At 37.8% G+C, this 24720-nt stretch overlaps 1 protein-coding gene across 3 annotated transcripts in view; it reads left to right on the forward strand.

The window, feature by feature from the left end:
* The window catches only part of BUB1 (BUB1 mitotic checkpoint serine/threonine kinase), a 43501-nt gene that overhangs the window by 5961 nt on the left and 12820 nt on the right, over positions 1-24720 (forward strand). For all 3 annotated transcript variants that reach the window (XM_008055077.1, XM_008055078.1, XM_008055079.1), the window contains 15 exons: positions 91-287; positions 2407-2450; positions 3144-3244; positions 4791-4843; positions 4937-5121; positions 6390-6541; positions 11007-11266; positions 12536-12594; positions 13811-13939; positions 14033-14143; positions 14917-15016; positions 15947-16028; positions 17166-17340; positions 20280-20367; positions 23302-23540. In XM_008055077.1, coding sequence (XP_008053268.1) covers positions 91-287; positions 2407-2450; positions 3144-3244; positions 4791-4843; positions 4937-5121; positions 6390-6541; positions 11007-11266; positions 12536-12594; positions 13811-13939; positions 14033-14143; positions 14917-15016; positions 15947-16028; positions 17166-17340; positions 20280-20367; positions 23302-23540 — 1975 coding nt within the window. The remainder of the gene's footprint in view (positions 1-90; positions 288-2406; positions 2451-3143; positions 3245-4790; positions 4844-4936; positions 5122-6389; positions 6542-11006; positions 11267-12535; positions 12595-13810; positions 13940-14032; positions 14144-14916; positions 15017-15946; positions 16029-17165; positions 17341-20279; positions 20368-23301; positions 23541-24720) is intronic.

The following is a 24720-nucleotide window of genomic DNA, read 5'->3' on the forward strand; positions in this document are numbered from 1 at the left end:
GACTGAACTCTGAGGGCTGGCTGGACTCCAGGTCAGACCTGCACTTACAGTTCCATTGTTCTTACTGTGTCTTGCTTTGGGTTCCTGTAGGCTGAGTACAACAGTGACCTCCATCAGTTTTTTGAGTTTCTGTATAACCACGGGATCGGAGCCCTGTCGTCCCCGCTGTACATAGCCTGGGCAGGACACCTGGAAGCCCAGGGAGAGCTGCAGCATGCCAGTGCTGTCTTCCGGAGAGGGATTCAAAACCAGGCCGAACCTAGAGAGCTCCTGCAGCAACATTACAGGTTAGTTGCAAAGTCAAGCTCCCCATGATGCTTCCTTCGAAATGTTTCCTACTTTGAAATGTAATATTTGCTCTTAAAATTATATTGTTACCTATTTTGTACAGATAAATCCTAGTTGTGGAAAATGTGTATAACACAGGATAATGTGTAGGAGAAGTAGTCAGAAATATTACTGTTGACAGTAATTGGCAAATTTCCTTCCAATATCTTTTCCTATACCTGTGTGTGTGTCTCTGTATATTTTAGCAGTAAATCTGCCTGTATGCATACTGCATTTATACTTCTCTTAAAAAGTAACGAACTTTTAAACTGCTTCTAAAGTGGGTTATGAAATCTGTCCCAGAGCTGTCATAATTTAACCACTCTACAATCGGACATTTACATTGTTTACATCTTGGTTGTTATTGACACCATGATGAATAGCTTAATAACTAACCTTGTCCTTCACATTTTTAAAACTTTTTCCATGGTTAAGTGTACCTCACATAGAGAATTTCAAAAATACAGAAAGCTAAAGAAAAAACCTTCTGGCATTTTCCTTGGCATTTGTGCTGTGCTTGTTATTGGATCACATGCATGCTTTATCTACATATGCAGCTTTTTCTTTTATCATAACAGTATTTTCTAAGGATATTTCCTATTTTTATTTAGTTTATTCTGATAGATTCTCAGAATTGAAACTATTGAGTCAAAGGATGTATGGCGAGTTTTAAGACTGGTGCATATAACCAAGCTACCTACTCAAAATCTGTGCCAGTTTTATACTGTGCCTCTCTCATTAGGGGAAATTGAGACCCATTATCCACTGTACCACTTGCCAACCTTTAATATATTCTTTTTGTTTTCAAATTTGCTACAGTACTCATGCTTTTTAAAAACTTTATTATGAGAATTTTCAAACATAAAAAGGAAAAATTAGTATAATGAACCTCTACTTATCCATCACCTGCTTTTAATAATAGCCATTTCATCGTGTTTTTTCTATGCTGAAGAATTTTAAAGCAGATCAAAGACAGCAAAATATTTTACCCCAAACACTACTATAAACATCTCTAAAAGCTTATTTCTGACAGAACCTTATTACATAATCACACCTAACAAAATTAACAATAACTATTTTTTTTTTTTTTTGAGTCAGAATCTCACTCTCCCCCAGGCTGGAGTGCAGTGGCATGATTACAGCTCATGACAGCCTCGACCTCCTGGACTCAGGCAATCCTTCTCCTCAGTCTCCCAAGTAGCTGAGAGTACAGGTGTCTCCCACTATGCCTAGATAATTTTTTTTTTCTTTCTTTTTTTTTGTGGAGATGAAGTCTTACTAAGTTGGCTAGACTGGTCTCAAACTCCTAGTCTCAAGCAACCCTACCATCTCTTCTCCCCAAAGTTCTGGAGTTACAGGCCTGAGCCACCACGCCCAACCAAAATTACCAATAACTTTGCAATATTATCTGATATTCAATGTTCCCTCATTATGTAAAAAAACCCATTTTTTAAAAACCATGGTTTGTTTGAATTAAGAGCCAACAAGGTTTAGCATTTGGTTGCATTTGAATGTACATCTCTTAGTCTTTTTACAGCAGGTAGTTTGGCTTGCATTGCCCAAAAATGTCAGACTTGGGTGTTGCATAGTATTCAACAAGGTGCCGTGAAATGACATATTTGAGAAGTTCTCATAGAGCAGGAGCAATAATGTATGAGTATCTGCCTTTTGAAGCAGTAGTCTAAGTACTTTTATATTTCTACTTCTTCCAAATATATTCATTGTGCTCCAAATGTGTAAAATACCTGAAGTAAGAGCTCAAATACCCTCTGTTAGAATATTTGCAGGCTTGATATATGGAACAAGAGGGTGCATCAGTTATGTGAATTTGAGAAATTCTGACATAAACTGGTAAAAGGAGAAATTTTTCTAATGGGGTGGAATATTGGATATGAAGATATTCCCATAAGGTTATTTTTAAATTTTAAAGTAACTCTAAAATTCAACTGTACATTCTCTCTTGACCTCAGTCTTTATTTACTAGTTTATAATAAGCTATAGTATTTAGTTTCTGCTCTAACAGATATGTATTAAATTAGGTTTATAATCTATGTTGATGCCTTTTCATCTGTCATTTAGGTTATTTCAGACACGCCTCACTGAAACTCGCTTGCCAGCTCAAGGTAAAATGAGACTTTCTAAAACATCTAAATTATTGATAATTTAGTCTTTGATGTGTACTGCTTGTTTTTTCTTCCTTCAAAAAACAAACACTTCTGGTATTTAATGAAAACCAAATTGTACTGTCTTGGGTAACAAGAAAAGCACTCTGGACATCATAATGCCCACTAAACAGCCCTGGAGAGCAGGGGCTTTGTCTTAGCACTTCAAAAGAGCAAACCTACAAGAAGAGCTTGATGATTTCACTGTATTTCTAGGATTTAAAAAAAAAAAAAAATCAAAATTGACCAAAATAGAGGACAATACTTATTCTGGACTCCATCTGTTTCAAATTGAATCAAATGTGTTTAATGCAACTTTTAAAGAAATGTAGTCATTTTTTTTTTCTTGAAATAAGGATCACATTTCAGCAATAAGCATGGCCTATCCTATCCAAGGGTTTAAAATAACTAGTCGAGTTGCACATTTCTCTTGAGTACTTCCTTGGGCATTTTGAATTGATCAGAAAACTGTCTCTAAAATAATTCTCTTATCTAAAAAATGTTTTAGTTGCAATTTCTGAGACAGTGTGAATGAGTTGATTTATTTCTTATGCTATTTACTAGAAGGATCACGGGAATGTATTGTGTGTAATAATTTTATTTAAAATGGTTTTAGTCTTATTTCTTCTTATTTCATCCTCTTTTCCCTCATAGCTAGAACCTCAGAACCTCTGCATAATGCTCAGGTTTTAAACCAAATGATAACATCAAAATCAAATCCAGGAAATAACTCGGCCTGCGTTTCTAAGAATCAGGTAACAATGATGTTTGTAGGTTATATGGAAACTGGGAATGGTATTGAACAGCCATCCTGGCTGCCTTCTACATCTGCTTTGGCATCTCATTTCTTTGACTTGTGTCCCCCAACTCTAACCTCCATGTCAGCCACTCTCTCCAGTGGCAACGTCCTGGGCTTGTCATCATCACCCACTACCCACCTCAACTATAACATGCTATATGACCCATAGACCCCACCACACAACCTCCTGCCTTCACTTCCCCTAGCAGCCTCTCCCCTACGCACATGCTTTTCTCCTTTGTTCTGATGGCCTCCTATAGAGACTCAGGAGATCCTCCCTTGGATCACACTCACCAGAGGCTCCTGAGCCTTGCTTTAAACTTGGAGACTCACACATTGGTGCCTGTAACCTCAACCAGGTCTCTAATACCCCCAGGCACTAGGACATGCTTCCAGTGTCCAGTTCACTGTGTTTTGTGTGTCTCTTATGTTTACCAGTTCTCTCTTTAATGCCAAATTATAGCGATTTTAAACTCTTTTCATTCTCCTCAAACTTGGGAACTGGCTAGTCTCTCTTAAGAGCTGGCAAAAATAGTATTTCAGCAGATAGCAGAAGCCATCAGATGACGCCTGCCAGTTTTCTGCCACCAACCAATAAATGTAACTTTATCCTTCCCTGACATTCCTGTGGGAAAGGTGGCCTTCCACTTGTGCTGGTCTCCATCCTCGTCAAGATTTTTGCCCTTTTGAGATCTCTTCTGCCCTGGTGGCTTATCAACATTTGCAAATGCTCGTCTCTCCTTCCTTCAGCCTAATGTTACCCAGCATTTTTCCCCTCCATAGTACAATTCCTGTTTAAAAGTTCTCCAAGGATCTCACTGAAGCTATATCTAATGGAAATGCCTTTGTTCTTGGTGTACATGGACATGTTTTATTAATGTAACATGCTCTTAGAAGTAGAATGTGCATTTCTAATTTGGGTAGGTAGTACAAACTGTCTCACTTTACATCCTACACATGCTTGTCAGCCTCGTTATTCCTATTATCCTAACTGTCTACGTTTTTAGACTGCAGAGACAGATCTTGTTTGTAGTCATATTCTCCAGCCCTAGTTCAGGACATGACATAGAGGAGGTAAATATTTGTTTAGCGAATGAATGCTAGCACTGGAAACTGCTGAGGAAAGAGTAGTGCCTGAAGAAAATGTTAATATGTTGTTTTTTTTTTAATGTATCTACTGGGATTGCTAATCCCTTAGCACTAATGCACTATAGCCCAGCTAGAACTATGAACTGGAGGGGAATCAATTAGAGCTCTTCTCATCTACTGGGTAGGACTTTTAAAATAAATCACTTTCTTATTGGATTAAGTAGCAATAGCTGTAAGGTTAATGATGCAAACTAAAGCTTCAGATAGTAATTATAATTTAAAAGAATATATTTAAATCTATTAATATTTGAGATTAGGGAGCTCTTTCCCTCAAGCGTTTTTATGTTGTTTTGTGAAGTAATTTGGGGGAAGGTTTCTCTGATAAGTGAATGCTCATGTTTTGTGTCTTTTAGGGCTCAGAACCTTCTGGAGTGATGTCTTCAGCTTGTGATAAAGAGTCAAATATGCAAGTACAATCAGTGGATTAATCTATTACTTAGTTTCCCTCAGGCTCTGTGTCAGTACACTATTAAACAGAAAGTGTTTTTTCCCATTATAGGGAACAAAGGGTGATCATGATTTCTAAATCAGAATATTCTGCACACTCATCCTTGGCAGCCAAACCTGATGTTCAGCAGGTTGTAATGTATTGCAAGGAGAAGCTGATTCGTGGAGAATCTGAATTTTCCTTTGAAGAACTGAGAGCCCAGAAATATAATCAACGGAGAAAGCATGAGCAATGGGGTACTTGCATTCTTATATTTTCAATTATTCTTATGTCACTTAAAATAACCCTCATCTCTGAGTAATTACATTTTTTATGTAATAATTGACTATGCTGAAAGACTCTACCAAAAAAAGTCTCCAGGTCACCTTAGCAGAACCCTAGAAATCATTATTAAACACTAGTATAGTAGTCATGCTTGTCTAAGGACTGAATTGATGTCTTGACAGCAGATTCATAGTTGAAAGAGCACTAAATTAGATAGTCATATCTGGGTCATCTTCATTTTAGTGAAATAAATATTTAAAAATTTGTCAATATTATCTGCATACAGTAATTCTAAACCTCTACGTCAGTTATTTGAACCTTTATTCCACTCAGAGCTTTTATATCATCTCAGTTATGTCGACTGTAACCACTCTGGGCCTTTCTTTTCTATTCATTACTTTTCATATTCGGTCGACAACAGAGAAAACCGTCAGTTAATACTCATGGAAGACTATGTGTGCCAATGTAGATGCATGTATCTTTCACACACCATGACCTGAAGTCTCAAGCCAGTTACTGGAAATGGGACTGACTGCAGTGTGCTTGATGCTCTGACCATTTAGTGCACTTCACTTTTTTTTTTTTTGAGTTGGAGTCTCACTCTGTCGCCCAGACTGGAGTGCAGTGGCCGCTCCCGGCCACCGCAGCCTCGACCTGCTGGGCTCCGGCGATCCTTCCGCCTCAGCCTTCCAAGTAACCGGAATTACAGGAATGCGCTACCATGCCCGGCTGATTTTTTTTATTTATTGTAGAGATGAGGTCTCGCTACCCAGGTGGGTCTCGAACCCGCGGGCTCAGGCAATTCACTCACCTCAAACTCCCAAAGGCGCAGGATTACAGGCTGAGCCACCGAGCCCGGCGCACTTCACTTTTACTTCTTAGAAAGACCCTAGAAATCTTTTTAAAACTGAAATGAAAAATAATTTTCAAGCAATTCGCATAATCATGATTGTTTACAAGAAATGTTTAGTGCTATACCGCGCTATTACCATGTATTATTGTTGATTGACATGTAAATTTTTTTAGTAGCTTACATACCCTGAACTTAATAGTAACCAAATGGAGGGCAGGTACAAATTAAAAGGTAATACAGGTTTCACTTATAAAATCTAATAAACATGGAAAAGATTAACAAGAAAAACTGCCATCCTAAAGTATAACCCTTTTCTCATTTTGCAAGCATTTCTCTGATGACCTAAATGTAAACTTTGCATGCAAACAATTTTTATCTTTTCGAAAGTAAATGAAGACAGACATTATATGAAAAAGAAAGAAGCAAATGCTTTTGAAGAACAACTGTTAAAACAGAAAATGGATGAGCTTCACAAGAAGTTGCATCAAGTGGTGGAGACATCCCATGAGGACTTGCCCCTTTTCCTGGAAAGGGCTGAGGTATGTCCATGCTGTTCACTGAAGCCCCCTGTGTCCAGCAGCAGTAATTGCAGTGTTGTTTTGTTAACATTCTTTGCTTATTTCTAGAATTCATTCTGGTGTTAGTTTAGCTGTTAACTTTCTGAAATCTTAAAATAGTTTGGCATAGAGAGATGTTCAAAGGGTAGAATGAGAGAAGGAAGTTACAGAACAGAATGGATAGTATGTTTTATATAGGTATGTATACATGTTTATATAGTCATGTATTTATATTCAGTCCTTTTTCTGTTTTTTTGTACAACTGTGTATTATGTAATGAAAATAGGAATTTAATACTTTCATTGATTTGTTATCTAGATATATTGTGTTTGCTATTATTTTACGTTGGAAAAGGGGAGAAGTGGTGAGTGTATTAGAGCCACATATATTTTCTTAAAATTAGTGAGTAAGGGAGATTGGAAGTAACTAATGGTTACTTAATCTTTCACATAGGCTGGGCACGGTGGCTCAAGCTTATAATCCCAGCACTTTGGGAGGCTGAGGTGAGGGGATTGCTTGATCCCACGGGTTCAAGACCAGCTTGGGCAGCTTGGCGAGACCTCATCTCTACAATAAATTTTTTAAAAAATTAGCCGGGCTTGGTGATGCATGCCTGTCTTTCCAGCTACTTGGAAAGCTGAGGCGGAGGGATCACCTAAACCCATCAGGCAAGGCTGCAGTGGCCATGAGCATGCCACTATACTTCAGCCTGGGCGACAGAGTGACTCCAACTCAAAAAAATCCTTCCACATAGTTTATGTTTATCTAAGATAGAGGATGCCATGAAGATAAAACATCTTATTTTCTTACTTATTTTGAAATTCTAAAAATACATGACTGTATAATGGTTTTTTAAAATTGCATGAAAGATGTAGGTGTATCTATATCTATGTAGATATGTGGCTATACATGAAAGAGTGCATTCATTTATATACATGTGTACACGTGCATGTATATATATCCATGTACACACATATATATTTTAATGAATATTCTCCTTTAGTGCTAACTGCTGTAGTTTGTATTTTTCCAGACTTGTTATACAGTAACATAAATATGAATACAATTGAAGTTTCTAGATAAAGATCTGTTTTCTGCCTAGCACATCTGACAGATCTTTCACTATTATTGCTAGAGATCGAACTCATTCTTTCAACAGTCATCTGTCATACCTTATAAAAGGGAATGTATTGTGTAGAAACTTACAAATCATGCTATAGTGAGGATTCTTGTACATATGAGATTACTTCTGTAGAAAAAATGGATGTATCAAGTTTATGCACCTAAAATACTGTCAGTCTGCCCTCTAAAAATTTACCATTGTGCACTCACATTAACAGTGTCTAAAAGGACCTATTTCTTTCATATACTTGGCTAATATTAGCTACACTAAATTTTCCAGCACCTGATGTAGTTTCTTTAATTATAGGTGGGTTTTTTACTTTTTTTTTTTGATACATTTAGTGGCTGTTTGTCTTTTTTTTTCTTTATATTGACGTTGATGGATTTGTCCAATTTTTCTATTGGATCATTTCATTTATTCTCTTATTTATTTGGTTTTTTTCCTAGTATAATTTGTGTTTTCCCTGGATAGTTGCAAGAAATTGTTAAGAAACTCTTCTCCCTGTCTCCTTTACTGTGATATACCCCTGGTTCTTGTGTCTTCATATCTCCTAAATGTTCCCATTTTGAAGGCATATGGTATTCAATAGCTTTTTAAAAATATATATGTTTGAGGGATTAGTCTTTTGGGGGCTCTTGCATGTCTAAAGCATCTTTATTTCACTCTTTTTTTTTTTAAGGTAGAGTCTCACTCCATCACCCCAGCTGGAGTGCAGTGGCACACTCACGACCACCCCAGCGTTGACCTGCTGGGCTCTGGTGATCCTTCCACCTCAACCTTCCAAGTAGCCGGAACTACAGGCGTGTGCTATCATACCTGCTAATTTTTGATTTATTGTAGAGACGAGGTCTCGCCAAGTTGCCCGGGCTGGTGTCGAACCTATGGGCTCAGGCAGTCCAGTCACCTCAGCCTCCCAAAGTGCTGGGATTATAGACTGAGCCACCAAACCTGGCCTCCACTCTTTCACTTGGTTGATAATTTGGCCAGGCACAATGTTCTAGTAAGGAAATTCTCTCCTCCCTTGTCTTTTGGCTTGCACTGTTGGTGTGGGGAAGCCCAGAATCTTGAATTTTGGCTCTTGAATGTACCCTTTTTTGTTGCTTTCTGGTGGTGTGTAGGACCATCTTGTTCTCCAGTGTTGTGACAGTGATGTGCGTGATGTTTATCTTTTCATCTATTACACTTAGTACTTGAACGTTTTAGTTTTGAAGTTCTGGGGAATTTTCTTTACATATAAATATAACTTTTTGTTTGTTCTTGATAATTTTTCCCCATGTATAATCTCTGCAAGGCCATCCGGGACTGATCATCTCATTTTCTTAACTTTTTCACCCTTTTTCTATCTTTATCCGTTTCCCCCCCCCCCTAGTTTTCTGGGAGATTTTCTTGACTTTTTATGGCCCTCTTATTAAGTTATTTTACTTCTGATGTCATTTTAGGATCAAGTTTCTTTATTATGTATGCTCATTTTCATAGGTGCCTATTCTTGCTTTGTGACTGTAATATCTTACCTCTTAGTCTGAGGATACTAGTGGGGTTTTTGTTCCCCTGTCTCAGAATCCTTTATTTCCCATTTCAGTGTGTCATTTGTTTTGGCCTTTGGCCTTCACCTTGAGAGCTTATCATGAGATGTCTGATGATCTCTGCTGTGTACTCGACCAAGAGTAGACCTGAGAAAGCTGGTTAGAAGCTTTGAGTGCATGAGTGGGGCTTGTTAACTCATCAGCTTCACGGGGAGATAATCTGTTTTTTTGGGCAAATAGATTTCTGAGAGCAGGATCTTTTTATTTGAGAGTATGAACCCAGGCTGCTAGCATTTGTAGAGCTAAAGAAAGGAGCTGGAGGTCCCACTGTTCAGTAACTAGGTGGGCTCTGTCCTCTTGTTTCTTGTGTCTTTCATCACCATTCTTAGCCCTAGTCCAGAGTCCTTTTGGTTATTTCTCCAGAAAGGAAACCTCCAGTTTGCTGCCAGGCCAGGTGTGGGAAATCACCCCCTGCAAGCACCTGCAAGAATTGGTCTCAGGATCTGTTCTGTAAACAGACTGACTTTTGTCACACTCCTGTTTTCAGCTCCACCTTTACTTCCTTTCTGAGGTTTATCTTGTACTGCAGATTTCTGAACGCAAGAGATCAGGAACACATCTCATCCCAACCTCCTCCAACAGCTGCTTTAGGTGTTAGAATTCCTTCACTGTCATTTCGATGAGGTTTTTGGGGGAGTACGTGATAGCACATGTTTAAGCCACTGTCCTTAACTAGAAGCTTCCTGTTATGGAACTGATGCCTGGGTATGAGTGGCATAAGGATATATTTTCCAAGTGGATTGCCAGTTGTCCCTATATCATTTATTAACCAGCCCAGCCATTCCCCATTGACTTAGAATATCTTTACTATGTACTAAATTTTTATATACACAGATCCAATTGTAAAATATCTATACCTTTGTTTTGGTCAATAGATCTCTCCCTGATTATTTCATATTGTGTACTTATTACAGCTTTTTTGTGTGTTTTGATATTTTGGTAGAGAAATTCAGATTATTCAAAATATTTCTTCAGAATTGAATATTATGATCATTTTTTAAATAATTTTTTTAATTTTAAAGATGTAGGGTACATGTCAGGATATGATCATTTAAAATCTTTATTAATGTGTGAGACTAGTGAGGATTAACTTTTTATATTTTGTCCATTAGTCTGTGAAATAACTATTCTTGCCCTGGATATTTGGTGTTTTTCCCAGCAGTTTGTAACAATACTTTTTTATAGTAAGAAATGAACTCATCTATCTTTTGACTCTGTACATTAAAGTGTATTATTGCAGTCTTGCATAGATGAGAATAACAAAGCAAAGGTTTTCAACTAAAAGCTTGTTATCCTTCCTGTTGTGAAACATGCTGACATTTATTGTAGTTTATATTCATGTTTTCCATTCAAAGAGCAAATGGCTACCAAGTATTTTAATGGAAGGAACACCATTATGAGCATTCGATAACATTGATTTGGCTATCTTTTCCCAAAATTAAGTAAAGAGGAATAAGGCAATACTTAAATATTCATACAAACCGTATAGTCTGGTTATTTCAGTGTTTAGAAATATGAGCTGCCAGTGGTGTCTGTGGTTAAGAAACTAAAAAGCGTTCATCATGTAGAGTAGTCTTTTGTTATTGACTCTTCATTTTAGAATACCTAAAGGGGTAAGGGAACACTTCAAGGGGAAAGAATCTCCTAAAGAAAGAGGCCATGCTTTGAAAAGCTATAATGTCTAATTAGTAATATTGTGGACTTCATGGTTTCATTTTTGTTTGTTTGGTTAAAATGAAAGGTTAATCCAGCATGTATGGGACCACATGTAGGCTCCCAGCAGGAATCAAGAGCCTCGTGTCTTCCAGCCATTAGTCAGCAGACCTCGGTGAACATGGAAGAGAACCCAAGAGAAGAATCTCCTGTTGTTCCTCTTATGGCAAATGCTGCTCCTGCAGCTTTGGTGTCCCCAGCCATCAGTCAGAACATTGCACCTCCTCTTCCTTTGGCAGCCCAGCCAGTGACAGACTCCATGTTTTCAGTGGCCAGAAAAAATGCCAGGTAAGCCGAAGGTAGTCCTAGAGGTCATGGTGATGTGAATGACATGTCAGCTTCCTCACATGATCTATTTATCAAGAGCAGTATGTAAAAGATGAATGACTCCTGCTTTGTAAAATAATTGTAAATAGTCATGTTGTTGAAAAGCAAGTCACCAAAACATTGCTCCCAGCACCTCAGACTTATCCCATGCTTCTTTTAGAATATCTATTTTACTTTATGCTTTTCTCTTGAATTAAAAATTTTAAATTTTAAATTTCTGAAACTCAACAGTCTCTGTAACTGAAGAATATATATAGCTGTTAAGCTGAAATTGCTTTTGCTGACTGGTTTTGACGGTATGCCTGCTGGGATTATTACTATCTAGGCAATTACTTGACATGTGTTCTCATATTCCTTCTATCTTCCCATGAGAAGCAGTTTGTGATTAGTACCTATGACTCTATATGCCAAAATCTACCTGTGTACTACACTAGAGGTTTTTTCTCCAATTTGAGGAGTTTTTCCAGATTTCAGAAATTATAATGAATGTCACATCATTTGTTTTACTTAAATTTTTACCTTCAGTCACTTTGGCTCTCTTTTAACTCGTTTTTTGGTAAGGATTTGTAAAATTAAAAGTGCTTTACACTTTTCACATTACATCTTTACAGGGTTCATTATGGGAACTCTAGCAACATTATAGACATAGGAGGTCCACTACCCCAGGTGTATTTAAAACAAACTGTGATATAAATAATTTGCATACCATTTTTTTCTTTCGTAACAACTGTTACTTTTAAAGTTAGGAGGGCATTACATGATGGCTGCTGGCTCATCATAAGAAAGGTGTCCCACACAACTGAAGCATATCAGTGCTTCCCCATATCCTGCCTCTAAGTAGCTGCATTGGGCACCCAGTGCCTGAAGCTGGGTTTAACCCTTTAACCTCTGGATAAATTGGTATAATAATTGGATTAGTGATGAATTAGGGATGCTGTTATCCTGCCCTACCACATATAGAGATGGTGCTTATCCCCTATACTCACTATGTCACACAAACATTTAGTACCTGGCTTTTATGTGTAAGAATTTTTTTCCTGAAAAGAAATGAAAGAAAAAATAAAATATTTCATTTACTTACACTGAGTAGTTCCATCTGTAATTTAACAATAGGCTTGTAATTGTTGATGATTCTTTTTTTTTAACTATTATTTCTCAAGTGTTAGTTAAAACTTTGAATACGTTAAGTGTTTTTATTCTTTAGTGTGTCTCAAGAGTTTTTTCTTCCAGATGTGTGAATGAGAGTACTCATGAATGCAAGCCACAGAGTGGAGCAGAGATAAAAGAAGGTAGTATTTAATTATAATAAATTTGTTTCTGATCCTTTTGCCAGATTTCCCCAGGTTGCTCAGGAATGTGTTTTGTGGCTTTGGTTTATGAGGGCTTAAAACATCAATAAATCTGAATGTTAATTTTTCTATTCTTAGAGTGAAAGGGCAATTTGAACCATTTCATGTAAATATAGAAATCCACTTGTTGGCCACATGTTATTAGTTTAGAATTCTTAGAAAACTTAATTTGTGAAAATTTTCCTATGATTTTTTTTGCAAATTAATTAACCTTGCTACTAACATAGGTAGGAAAGTTGATCTAAATTTTAATTAGGAGTGTTACACTGTTATTCGGTACTACTTTGTTAGAGGCATTTTCATGGGAGGTAAGTTTTATAAATAAAATAAGACACACAGGTTGAGCTTTTACTTCTTCCCCCTGTATGACTGTGACATCCTTTCCTCTGATCCTTTAGTGGGGAGCAGGGCTGTCTGAAACAACTGGAGACTCATTCAGTGAACCAAGACTTACTGAGCATTCTTTCTAGGCAAAAGGCACTGCTCTAGGTTGTCAAGGTTGCAGCCATGAACAGAAAATCTCTACCTGTGTGGAGGGGAAAAGAAGTATTGCTCTTGGAGTTGAGGGGATTGAAATTTCAGGGAAGATAATATTTGAATAAGGGCCTGAAGGAGGGAGCTACCATACAGCTAGTTGGGAAGTCTGTTTCAGGCAGAGGGAATACCAAGTGCTGAGCCCTCGGGCAGGAATGTCCCTAATACGCTCTAAGCACAGCAGAGAGACCAGATTGGGGAGGCTGGGAGGGGAGGAGGAAGAGGAGGCCTGAGCAAACAGGACCCAGGATGTACAGGGCCTTATATACCAAGTCGGACTCCAGCTGAGTGAGATGGAAAGCCAGTCTTAAGATTTACATTGACTGTGAACATGTAATGCTTGGGATACAGTGGATATTTATGACAAAGCTGCTAGTGTGGTATAATCTCAGAACAAATGCCTAATCTCATCGAGCCTTCATTTTCTTTTCTGTAGAAGGATAATTCTCACCTTATCTACCTCATAGGAAATAAACAAAAGCTCTGTAATAATAAAAGTCCATAGTGATGATTATTGATAGTGACAAACTCTGGTTTCATTATTAAGTTACTTATACCGTGCACATTTATATTATTCTGATTTGCCTACTGCTGCTACATTCTATCCCCATTTCTTTTCTAGGTTGTGAAGCGCATAAGGTGGCTAACACAAGTTCTTTTCACACAACTCCAAACACATCACTGGGCATGGCTCAGGCAACACCATCCAAAGTGCAGCCATCACCCACCGTGCACACAAAAGAAGCATTAGGTAAAGCATTTTATCTGCGTGTGTGGCACCTGACAACAAATTAATGAAAGATCTTTCGCAACCTGTTTACAGTTTTTATTTTTGTTCTTTAAGGTTTCATCATGAATGTGTTTCAGGCTCCTACACTTCCTGATCTTCCTGATGACAAAGATGAGTGGCAATCTCTAGATCAAAATGAAGATGCATTTGAAGCCCAGTTTCAAAGTAATAACTTATTTAAAAGCTACTAAATGCATAGCATTGTGGGTTGTTATCACAGGATCATACAGGATGTGGCCCTGAGCCTGTTTAGCTTGTCACATAAGGGCAGGGAATACATAAAATAAGAATATGACAGTGTTTGACAAGGTACTCTGTGTGTGTGATAGATTTGCTTGGTGTTTAAAAAAAAAAAATTACAGTAAGTGCTAAAAAAGGATAAAAACCTCGTGGGTAGGAGTGGCCAGGAAGGCTGAGTACTCCAGGTGTGATTTGAGTCCTTCCCAGGGGAGGAATGGCTCGGGTAGTGTTGGAGGCAGGCAGCTAGCCCACATTTGTCTAGAGTAAGGGAAGTCATGGGGGAAGCCAGAGCTCATGGTAAAGTAGAAGCCACTTAGACTTAGGAGAACTCAAAATGTAAAGTTAAGAGGCTAATTCTTTCTTAGAAGAAAAGGAAAGCAAAACCACTGAGAGCTTTTATTGTGGGTCAAGTGACAATAGCACTGTTCTAGAAGAATGATTAATACTGTGCTGGTAATGTGGCAGGAACCCACGACCTGGGACTTGAGTGCTAGACCCTGTGACCACAGTTAAGTCATTTCATCTCACTACAAAGTGACTTTTTACCTAGCATTGAAAAGCTGATATCAGGTCTTTTCTGTAAGCTGTTATTCCTTTTTTATTATTTGTATCTTTGGCATGAAGGATACGGTTGTTTTTTGTTTTTGTTTTTTTTTCCCTAGTACAATAATTAAATGCTATTTTGTACTCTGTTGCAGAAAATACAAGGTCTTCTGGGGCCTGGGGAGTCAATAAGATGATCTCTTCTTTGTCGTCTGCTTTTCCTGTGTTTGAAGATGGAAACAAAGAAAACTATGGGTAAACAGACGCCTAGTTAACAGGATATTGTGGAGGTTCCTCCCGGACAGAGGTGATGTGGCAGTGGAGAGAGAATGTGGCCTACCCATGGCGTGGTCAGATGAACTTTGACCACATGACCAGAAGGGTGGTGCTAAATTCTTCTCTGGCTCTACAGGACTGCAAGAGTCCCAAGAGAGCAGGCCTCCCAAAGCAAAAACATGCACAGAAAAGGAAAACTGTAGTTATAAATTAGCAGAGAACTATGGTTTTGAAATTGTATTAGATATGAATGAATTCACCAGTACAGGTGTTCATACATGTTGTGTTTATATTTGCAGCACTGATAAAGCAGAAAAGAAAGTGGCTTATATTGGATGATGCTGCAGAGAAAATGTGTTTAGAGAGTCATCTGGGGATAGAGAGGGGTAGCTCCAGGAATGTTCACTGTTGGTAGTTTAATCCATGGGAAGAGATGTTATGTGCATTAAAGGTATCATGGTATGAGAGAATTTCTTATTGAGGTACAAAAGAGAAAGGACATGGCCAGCTCTCAGAGAGGAATTCCATAACTAGACCAGGCACCGAAAAGAAAAACTGTTGGCAGCCATGGCTTTGTACTCACCATGACCCTAATTCTTTCTTGTCTCCTAAAAGATGTAACTTAGTGTAGCAGAAATTTCTGTATTTTCCACCCTCACTTAAATAACAATAGATCTACATATATATATATTTATATATTTATATATTTATATACATACATACACATATATGTGTCACGTTAATTCAATTTGTACTCAGTTTTGCTAAAACTGCTATAAAAGTAAGGAATTTTTATGTAAATATTAACTTATTAAATAGAATAAGAGGAGAATTTTTCTAATACTCAAGTAGTAGCATTTATTTCCTTAACATATTTTGCTATATATAATTTTACAAATCTTTTCTTAGGTTACCTCAGCCCAAAAACAAACCCACAGGAGCAAGGACCTTTGGAGAACGCTCTATCAGCAGATTTCCTTCAAAGGCAAATGTAAGCAAAGCTATTTCATCTATGAAATAAGTCCTGTCACCCTTTCCTCTTTATTTTACCAAATGATTGTGCCAGTCAAATGATATGTTGTAGATGAAACTGTGTTAAAAATACAAATGAGCTTCTTTTAGGACAATATTCGATAATTATTTAAGAAGAAATAGGGTTTATGCATAGCCTCCATCAGAATTATATATTAATTACTGTGGTAGTTTAATATTTATCCACAAATTCTTTGATGTACTTTTCCTCCAGAAGGTAGAGTTGAATTCATCTCCCTTTGAATGTGGCTAGATTTGGTGACTTGCTTCTAACAAGAATGACTTGCTTCTAACAAGAAGAGTAAGGAAAGGGGAAAATGTTTCATAGTGGGGAAACCTGGCTGGTTCCATCTAACTGAGGGATAAGGTTAACCTCACTGGTACTAAGTCGTGTTACTAGCAGGTATCCCCTAATATGATGTAATGAGAAGGACACTTCATCCTTGATCTCCTTCACAAGAATCTATAGCCCTAGTCTAATGAGAAAACATCAAAAAAGCTCCTAATTAGAAGAGCATTCTACAGTTTTTGACCAGTATTCAAAAATGTTAGTGTGAGAAAGACCAGTACACAATGACAGACTCAAGGAGACTAAGTGGACCTGACAACTAAATGTAGCATGAGCTACTGACTGGATCCTTGAACAGAAGAGGGATATTAGTTGGGGAAAAAAAGGATGAAATCCAGATAGTCTAGAGATAATAGTATTTTTTCATTTTTACAAATGTCCCAGGGTTCTGTAAGAGGCTAACATTAGAGGAAGCTTGGTGAAGGGTATATTGGAAATCTGTACTACCTTTGTAACTCTTCTGTGAATCATGACTTTCTTCAAATTAAAAAAATATATTAAAACTGAAAACAAAAATGTGGCCCATGTCACAATATGACTCCACTGGAATGTGTTAAAGATGAAGTATTCCAGTTCTGGGAAAAAGAGCAGAACCATAATGTTCTTGGCCAGGGGGTGACTTGTGTTTTTTTCTTTGATTCCTCTTTTTTTTTTTTAATTCTGAAAGTTTAATGTGTAAGATTTCGTGCATAAGACAGGGAGATTGCTGCTTTTTTTTTTCTTCTCTCATTTAATCCTCTTTTGTAGGAAGTGCCTCATTCTGAAGAGTTTTTGGATGATTCAACCATATGGGGTATTCGTTGCAACAAAACCTTGGCACCCAGTCCTAAAAGCCCAGGAGACTTTACATCTGCTGCACAGCTTGCATCTACACCATTCCACAAACTTCCAGCAGAGTCAGTGCACATTCTAGAAGATAAAGGTGCATGTTACACTATTTCACCACCTTTTTTTTCCCCACTATCTATCTTCAGACAACTTCAGTTCTTTCCGTTTTTTTAGTTTTCTTCATGAAAATTCTAAATGGGAAGTTCGAAAATTATAAAGAAGCTTAAAATCTATTCATTGTATTTTTACTTATAAAGTTTTTTCCTGACATACTGTTTTTATAAAGTCTGTGTATTTTAAAAATGTAATAGCTTAGATCACAAGGAAAAAACCTCTAGAAGCATTTAAAGGCCAATAAAATCCAACCCATTTGTATAGGGTGTGTTTATTTTATTTCATTGCAAACAAAAGGACCACTTCAGATACATTATTTGAATGCTAAAATCAATGAATGTTATATTTTACAATGTAGTAAGAGCAAGAAATAGCCAATTTTATTCATTTATTTATATTTTTTTGAGTCGTGGTCTCACCCTATTGCCTAGGCTGGGGTGCAGTGGCACCATCATGGCTCACTGCAGACTCCAGTTCCCAGGCTCAGGCAGTCCTTCTGCCTCAGCCTTCCAAGTAACTGGGACTACAGATGTGTGCCACCATTTCTGGCTAATGGTTTTATTTTTTTGTAGAGATGGGGTCTCGCTGTGTTACCTAGGCTGGTCTTGAACTCTTTGGCTCAAGCAAAATCCTCCAGCTTTGGCCTCCCAAAGTGCTGGGATTACAGGCATGAACCACCACACCTGGTAACAGATAGCCAATTTTAGTCCTTGATGTTTGTCTACAAATTTTATTGTTATTAGACTTGTAGCCGAGTACTACACTCAGAAAGTCTTTTCATATTTTTTTTAATGATCTCACTTCAAGAGAATAAAGATAAAACTCATAAGTACTTACTTTCACCCCATTTCAAATCTAATACCCCATATACATATCAAAGATCTGTAATATCTGAATTGAACCCTAATGCATGACATTGCCATTGAGCATAGATAATTATTAGCTATTAAGTACCAACCTACAAAATAAATAACCATCTCTTGGTATCTGCAGGGAACTGGTTACAGGAACCCCTGGAAAAATCCACTTGGATGCTCAAGTCCCATAGTCAGCCCTATAGAACATATGACTACAGATCCTGTGGAAGCAGAGCACTGACTGTATGCTAACTGTTATCACAGCTGGCTTTTTTTTTTCCTCCCAGCAAGGTCTCTCACGCTGTTGCCCAGGCTGGATTGCAGTGGCACGATCATGACTAACTGCAGCCTCAACCTCCTGGGCTCTTGATCCTTTTGCCTCAGACTCCTGAGTTGCTGGGACTACAGGTGTGCACAACCATGCCCAACTGATTTTATTTTTTATAGAAATGAGGTCTCACTATGTTGTATAGGCTGGTCTTGAATTCCTGGGCTCAAGCAATCTTCCCACCTTGGCCTCCCAAAGTGCTGTGATTATAGGTGTGAGCCATTGCACCTGGCTGTCACCTTTTAAAAAAAGCAATTGTTTACCAAAGCAATAATGGAAGAACTGTCAAATAATTTCACTTTACTAGATGGAAACATACTTTAATGCAGATTCTGAGCCTGTAGACCTAAACATTTTTGACTAGGGATTTCTGAGTGCAAATTCAGTATGATATATTTCTTTTCTGAATCTTAAAGGAGAGTTCAGTTGAAACTTGGACAAATGCCAGACACCATCATGAGTTTGCCACTTTAGTAAAATGTTTAAAGCCTTTTCCAATCCGAAAAGCTAATTTAATCAGTCCAAAGAGTCTTTCACAAAGTCAGTATTGGTTACTCTTAAAGTATTTACCATTTTGGTTTTGTAAGCCTGCACTAATGCTAAAAACTACTGGCACCTGTTCAGTGAGGGAATATGTGATACAATTTAACCCAGTTAATGCTTGGGTGTGTGCAATGTTAGCATCACTTCGTAGAAGTTTATTCTGCCCTATCTAGTTCATCTATCTGCAGATAGATTTTTTTTTTCCATTACAGAGAGATAAATATTGCCAGCTTTCTGATTTAAACATGAAACCGTTTCAGTCAGCTAAACTGGTTGACTGAAACATGTTAAACTGAAAGATACACAACTTCTGCCCTCCAGAAGCATTACAGTCTTTTACTCTTCATATCCTCATCTTCAGGTTTTCTTGAAGCCAGGTATGCCCGGCCACTCATACCAGTGAACTCCCATGGTCTGGTCATCTTGCCACAATGGAATTGCCACTCTCTGGTCCCCTTTGTTTCTTGAAGGATTGTCATGAAGTCAGATCACTAAAAAAAATAAGAAAAATAAGACTTTCTGAATATAATACTTGGCTACATCTAATGCTCACATATATGAGTAGTAATTTTGTTTAAGAATCAGGGTCTCAATATGTTGCCCAGGCTAGTCTCAGACACCTGGACTCAAGCAATCCTCCCTCCTTAGCCTCCAGAGTAACTAGGACTACAGGCGTGAGCCACCATGCTCAGCTAGTAGTAGTTTTTTGGTTTTTGTTTTTTTCAGTTGGAGTCTCACTCCATCGCCTAGGCTGTGGTGCAGCTCATGGCCACCCCCAGCATCTACCTGCTGGGCTCCAGTGATCCTTCCACCTCAGGCTTCCAAGTAGCTGGAACTATAGGCACATGCTACCACACCCAACTAATGTTTGATTTATTGTAGAGATGAGGTTTTGCCAAGTTGCCAAGGCTGGTCTTGAATCTGCAGGCTCAGGCAATCCTCTCGCCTCAGCCTCCCAAAGTGCTGGGGTTACAGGCTGAGCCACCAAGCCTGACAGATTTTTATAGCATAATTTTCCCCACCCCTATTTTAAATATCTTAGTGCACATTTTACCGTGGAACACTACTTTGAAATGATCAGGAAAGTCATTGTCAAAAGAAATCCTAGACTTTGTAACCATAAAAAAATGATGTGTGTCATATACACATGTACATCTAACATGTCTATCTCTAATTTTCTGTATCTTTCAGAAAATGTGGTAGCAAAACAGTGCACCCATGTGACTTTGAATTCTTGTGAAGAAAACATGGTGATGCCATCAAAGAACAGAAAATTCAGGTATTATGAAGGTTTATGTGATCCTGTCATTCTCTCTGTTTCCCCTACTTTGCTTTCCATTTCCATTCTAGCTTTGATTTTTAAACTGTAGTAGAATACCTAATTGTACTTTATTGCTGATAAAGTTTTTGTGGACTAGCAGCTTTATGTCAGAAGGTATTCTCTATAAAAATAAATACAGTAGTGAACCTCAGCACTTGATGTATCAGGCTGACACTTGATGAGAAAAATGTTGGAAAATCCAAACTGAAGAACATTCTACAGAATAGCTGGCCAGTACTTCTCGAAACTGTTAGGGCCTTGGGAAACTAGAAAAGACTAAGAAATTGTTGCAGATGGGAAAGGAGTGAGGAGACATGACAGCTGAATGAACCTGGTATCCAGAACTGGATCCTGGAGGAGACAAAGGATATTGAGTGGAAAGAGTGGTGAAATCCAAATGCAGTCTGGAATTTAGTTAATACCAATATAACAAATGTTGGTTTGTTAGTTTTCGCAAAGGCACCTTTGTAATAGGAGATGAAAACATTAGCAGAAATTAGGTGGGGACTATACAGGAATTCCCTATTATCTATGCAACACTTTTTTTTTTTTTTTTTTTTTTTTTTTTTTTGAGTTGGAGTCTCACTCTGTCACCCAGACTGGAGTGCAGAGGCTGCTCCCGGCTACTGCAGCCTCAACCTGCTGGGCTCCAGCGATCCTTCTGCCTCAGCCTTCCAAGTAGCTGGAACTACAGGGCGCGTGCTACCATACCTGGCTAATTTTTGATTTATTGTAAAGATGAGGTCTCAAATTATTACCAAAAAAAGTTTATTTGAAAAATTTTATAGTAGGAGAAATGTGATAGGTGAAAATAGCAATGTATGAAATTACATGTATAAATTTATTTGTGTAAAAATATATTTAAATGTTTATGTATGGGTGGGTATAGATGTGGGTTGTGTGTATGAAGCTATATATACATATACACACAGTTGATTCTCATTTTTCACTGCAGTTCCATAAAGCCTATAAAGTCACTGTAAACACTGACTTAGTGAATATTGAACTACTGTTCCTAGAGGGAATATTGACTTAGATTCCTGTGAGCTTCTGATCACAACATATTATTTAAAAACATCTTACTTAGTACATATTGTTGGTTTCTTTAACAGTGAACTCATGTCGGACAACACTATAACTCACCTGAATGAAACTTACCTAATACATGTATTTTCTAAGGCACATCACAGATTTCTTGTACTTAAGGAATATCAGATAGCATTTCAGCACTATACTTTGGGACCATTTTAAACGGCAAAGCCACCCTTAAAAAGTACAAAAATGTAAGAAAAATGGTACTAATTGTACCATGAAAAGCACTTGTTTACAGTATGATAGCTGGAACAAGGAGGCTGAGAATCACCTTTTGCAACCTGAGCTGGTAATGTGTGTTGGTTGGGTGACTCAAATTTTTCATCACTCCGGGTATCTGCAAATGGCTACAGAATCACCATGGATGTGAATACTGATTTGAAGCTTACAAATGAATTTTAGCATATAGGTAAATTCACAAATACGGAATCCATGAATAATGAGGATCAGGTGTATCCATATATACATACACTTCCACATAAAGTAATGTGTTGCTTAATAACCGGAATACATCCTAAGAAATGTGTCATTAGGCAATTTCATCATCATGCAGACATCATAGAGTGTTCTTACCCAAACTTAGATGGTATAGCCTACTACACATCTGGACTGTATTATAATATAGCCTGTTGCTCCTGGGCTGCGAACCTGCATAGCATGTTACTCTACTGAATACTTTAGTTAATTATAGCACAATGGTTTATATATCTGTGAGTATATCTGAACATAGAAAGGATATAGGGAAAATATGGCATAATAGATTTTAAAAATGGTACACTTGTGGAGAGCACTTCCCATGAATGGAGCTTGCAGGACCAGAAGATACTCGCGTTGGTGAGTGAATGTGAATGCTAGGATGTTACTGCCCACTACTATATACTTTATAAACACTGTACACTTATGCTGCACTAAATTTATAAAAAACATTTTTCTTCAATAATAAATAACCATAACTTACTGTAACTTTCACTTAAAACTTTTAACCTTTTTGACTCTTGTAGTAACATTTAGCTTAAATAGCATTGTACAACTGTAAAAAATATATTTATACTGTTCTTGTAAGCTTTTTGCTATCGTCAAAAAAAACTTTTTTTTTTAACTTTTTAAACTTTTTGTTAAAAACTAAGACACAAACACACACATAAGCCTAGGCCCACACAGGGTTAGGATCATCAAGATGTCACTAGGAGACAGGAGTTAGTTTTTATAATAATCCTATGGGACCACTATTATAAAGCCTATTCATCATTAACTGAATTGTGGTTATGCAGTGCATGACTGTATATATGCAGATGTACTGGGGTGTTACATTGTTGTGTTATGGTTGACATTTTCTGCTTGTCTCAATGTTATAAAAGAAACCAGTTTTGGATTAAAATTAAATATTCAGTCTTAATTATAGTAGAGTTACTTAGATGCAGCTTGGAGAAATAAACTCATTCCTCCTGACATTTTCTACTGAAGGATATCACATCACCTACTTATCTAATATGTTGCCATATATTTGATTTTTAAATTTCTATTAATATTGTACTATGAGTAGAATGGAAATATACATAGAAAATATATACATACATATAGAAACTAGAAAATAAATACATACATATAATATATACATACATGTAGAAAATATCTATCTAAAGAAAATGCTTTAATCAACTTTTGTCTGTGAGGCTATTGTGACATGCCATTTCTAGAATGTAAAGAAAACTGTTTTATGGGACTTTTATGTAACCAAATCCAACAATCTTCTAATCGTGTGATTTTTTTGTTTCCTCTTTATCCCTTTCACACATACAGTCCAATTCCAGAGAAAAGCCCAGAACAAGCATTTCCCTCTGATGTCCATTCCACATCCCTCCTCCGTCTGAGCCAGCCGTCTGTAGGTGTTGTACTTACCCATGAGGCAGAGCAGCGCCTTCAAGCTTGTAAACTCACCGACACTGACATTGCCATTGCAGAAGATCCACCAGAGGCTGCCGCTGGGCTCCAAGCAGAACAGATGCAGACTGGCTCACTTGGGAATGTCAATGCTCCAAGTATGGACAAAAGCTCCATCTTAGTCGTGCCCTTGAATAAGGACAATAGTGAAAGCAGCTCAAAGAGTGGGGACTTGAATGTCATTGAACAGAACAAATTTCATTAAATTCAGACAGAACTTGCATAATTGTATCACAGTGTAGTACAACGATAGCATACTTGGGTAACTTGATCTGCTTAGTTTTAAAAGATATCAAAATACTACTATTGGAAAAGGGAATTTGAATTTGAGAGTGTACTATGTCCCAGGCATTTAATCTAATACTGTTCTATCCCCCACAGTAAACTGGGGCTTAAAGTTAAAGAGACAGACCCCTGCCTTCCCCCCTGCCATGTTAGTACAGAAACAGTCTTGCATGGTTAAGAGCACAGACTCTGAAGATAGTTCTAATCCTAGCTTCCCCACCTAAGTAGTCATGTGATCTTGGACAAGATTATTTCAATTTTCTGTGCCCCTCTGCTCTTTTCTCTAGGGTGGAACTGTTGCTAGTACTGACCTTAGGGACTTATTATAAAAACCAAGTAGATTAATAAATGGAATGTACCCAGAACAGTATCCTGCACATGCTTAGCACTAAGTAAGTGTTAACCATGTTGGATTAATCTTTGATAACTGCCACTAGTAGAATTTTTCATAGCATTCTAACTTGGAGAGAAACCTTTTTCTTTCCTTTAGAAATTACTTCCCTTTTGTGGACCCAAAGTACATTTCAAATACATGCAATTTGCAGGTAGGCAGTACTAGTACCTTATAAGTGGAACAGCAATTAAAGAATATGTGTTGGCCAGGCTCTTGTGGCTCAGCCTGTAATCCCAGCACTTTGAGAAGCTGAGGCCAGTGGATTGCCTGAGCCCATGGGTTCGAGTCCGGACAACTTGGCGAGACCTTGTCTCTACAATAAAATTTTTTAAAAAACTGGGTGTGGTAGCGTGCACCTGTAGTTCCGGCTACCTGGAAGGCTGAGACCAAAGAATCACAGGAGCCCAACAGGTCGACGCTGGGGTGGCTCTGAGCGGGCGTGCCACTGCACTCCACCTGAGCTAAGGAGTGAGACTCCAACTCAAAAAAAGAAAGAATATATGTCTATCTGAGCACATTAGAAGTAACTCATGTCCAAGTCTGCTCTTAAGACGTATACCCACAATCATGTTAAAGACAGAAACTAGCAGTTCCAGGTG

This window comes from Carlito syrichta, unplaced genomic scaffold, assembly GCF_000164805.1.
Source record: "Carlito syrichta isolate Samal-C Ts95f unplaced genomic scaffold, Tarsius_syrichta-2.0.1 Scaffold301652, whole genome shotgun sequence".
In the NCBI taxonomy this organism is placed as follows: Eukaryota; Metazoa; Chordata; class Mammalia; order Primates; family Tarsiidae; genus Carlito; species Carlito syrichta.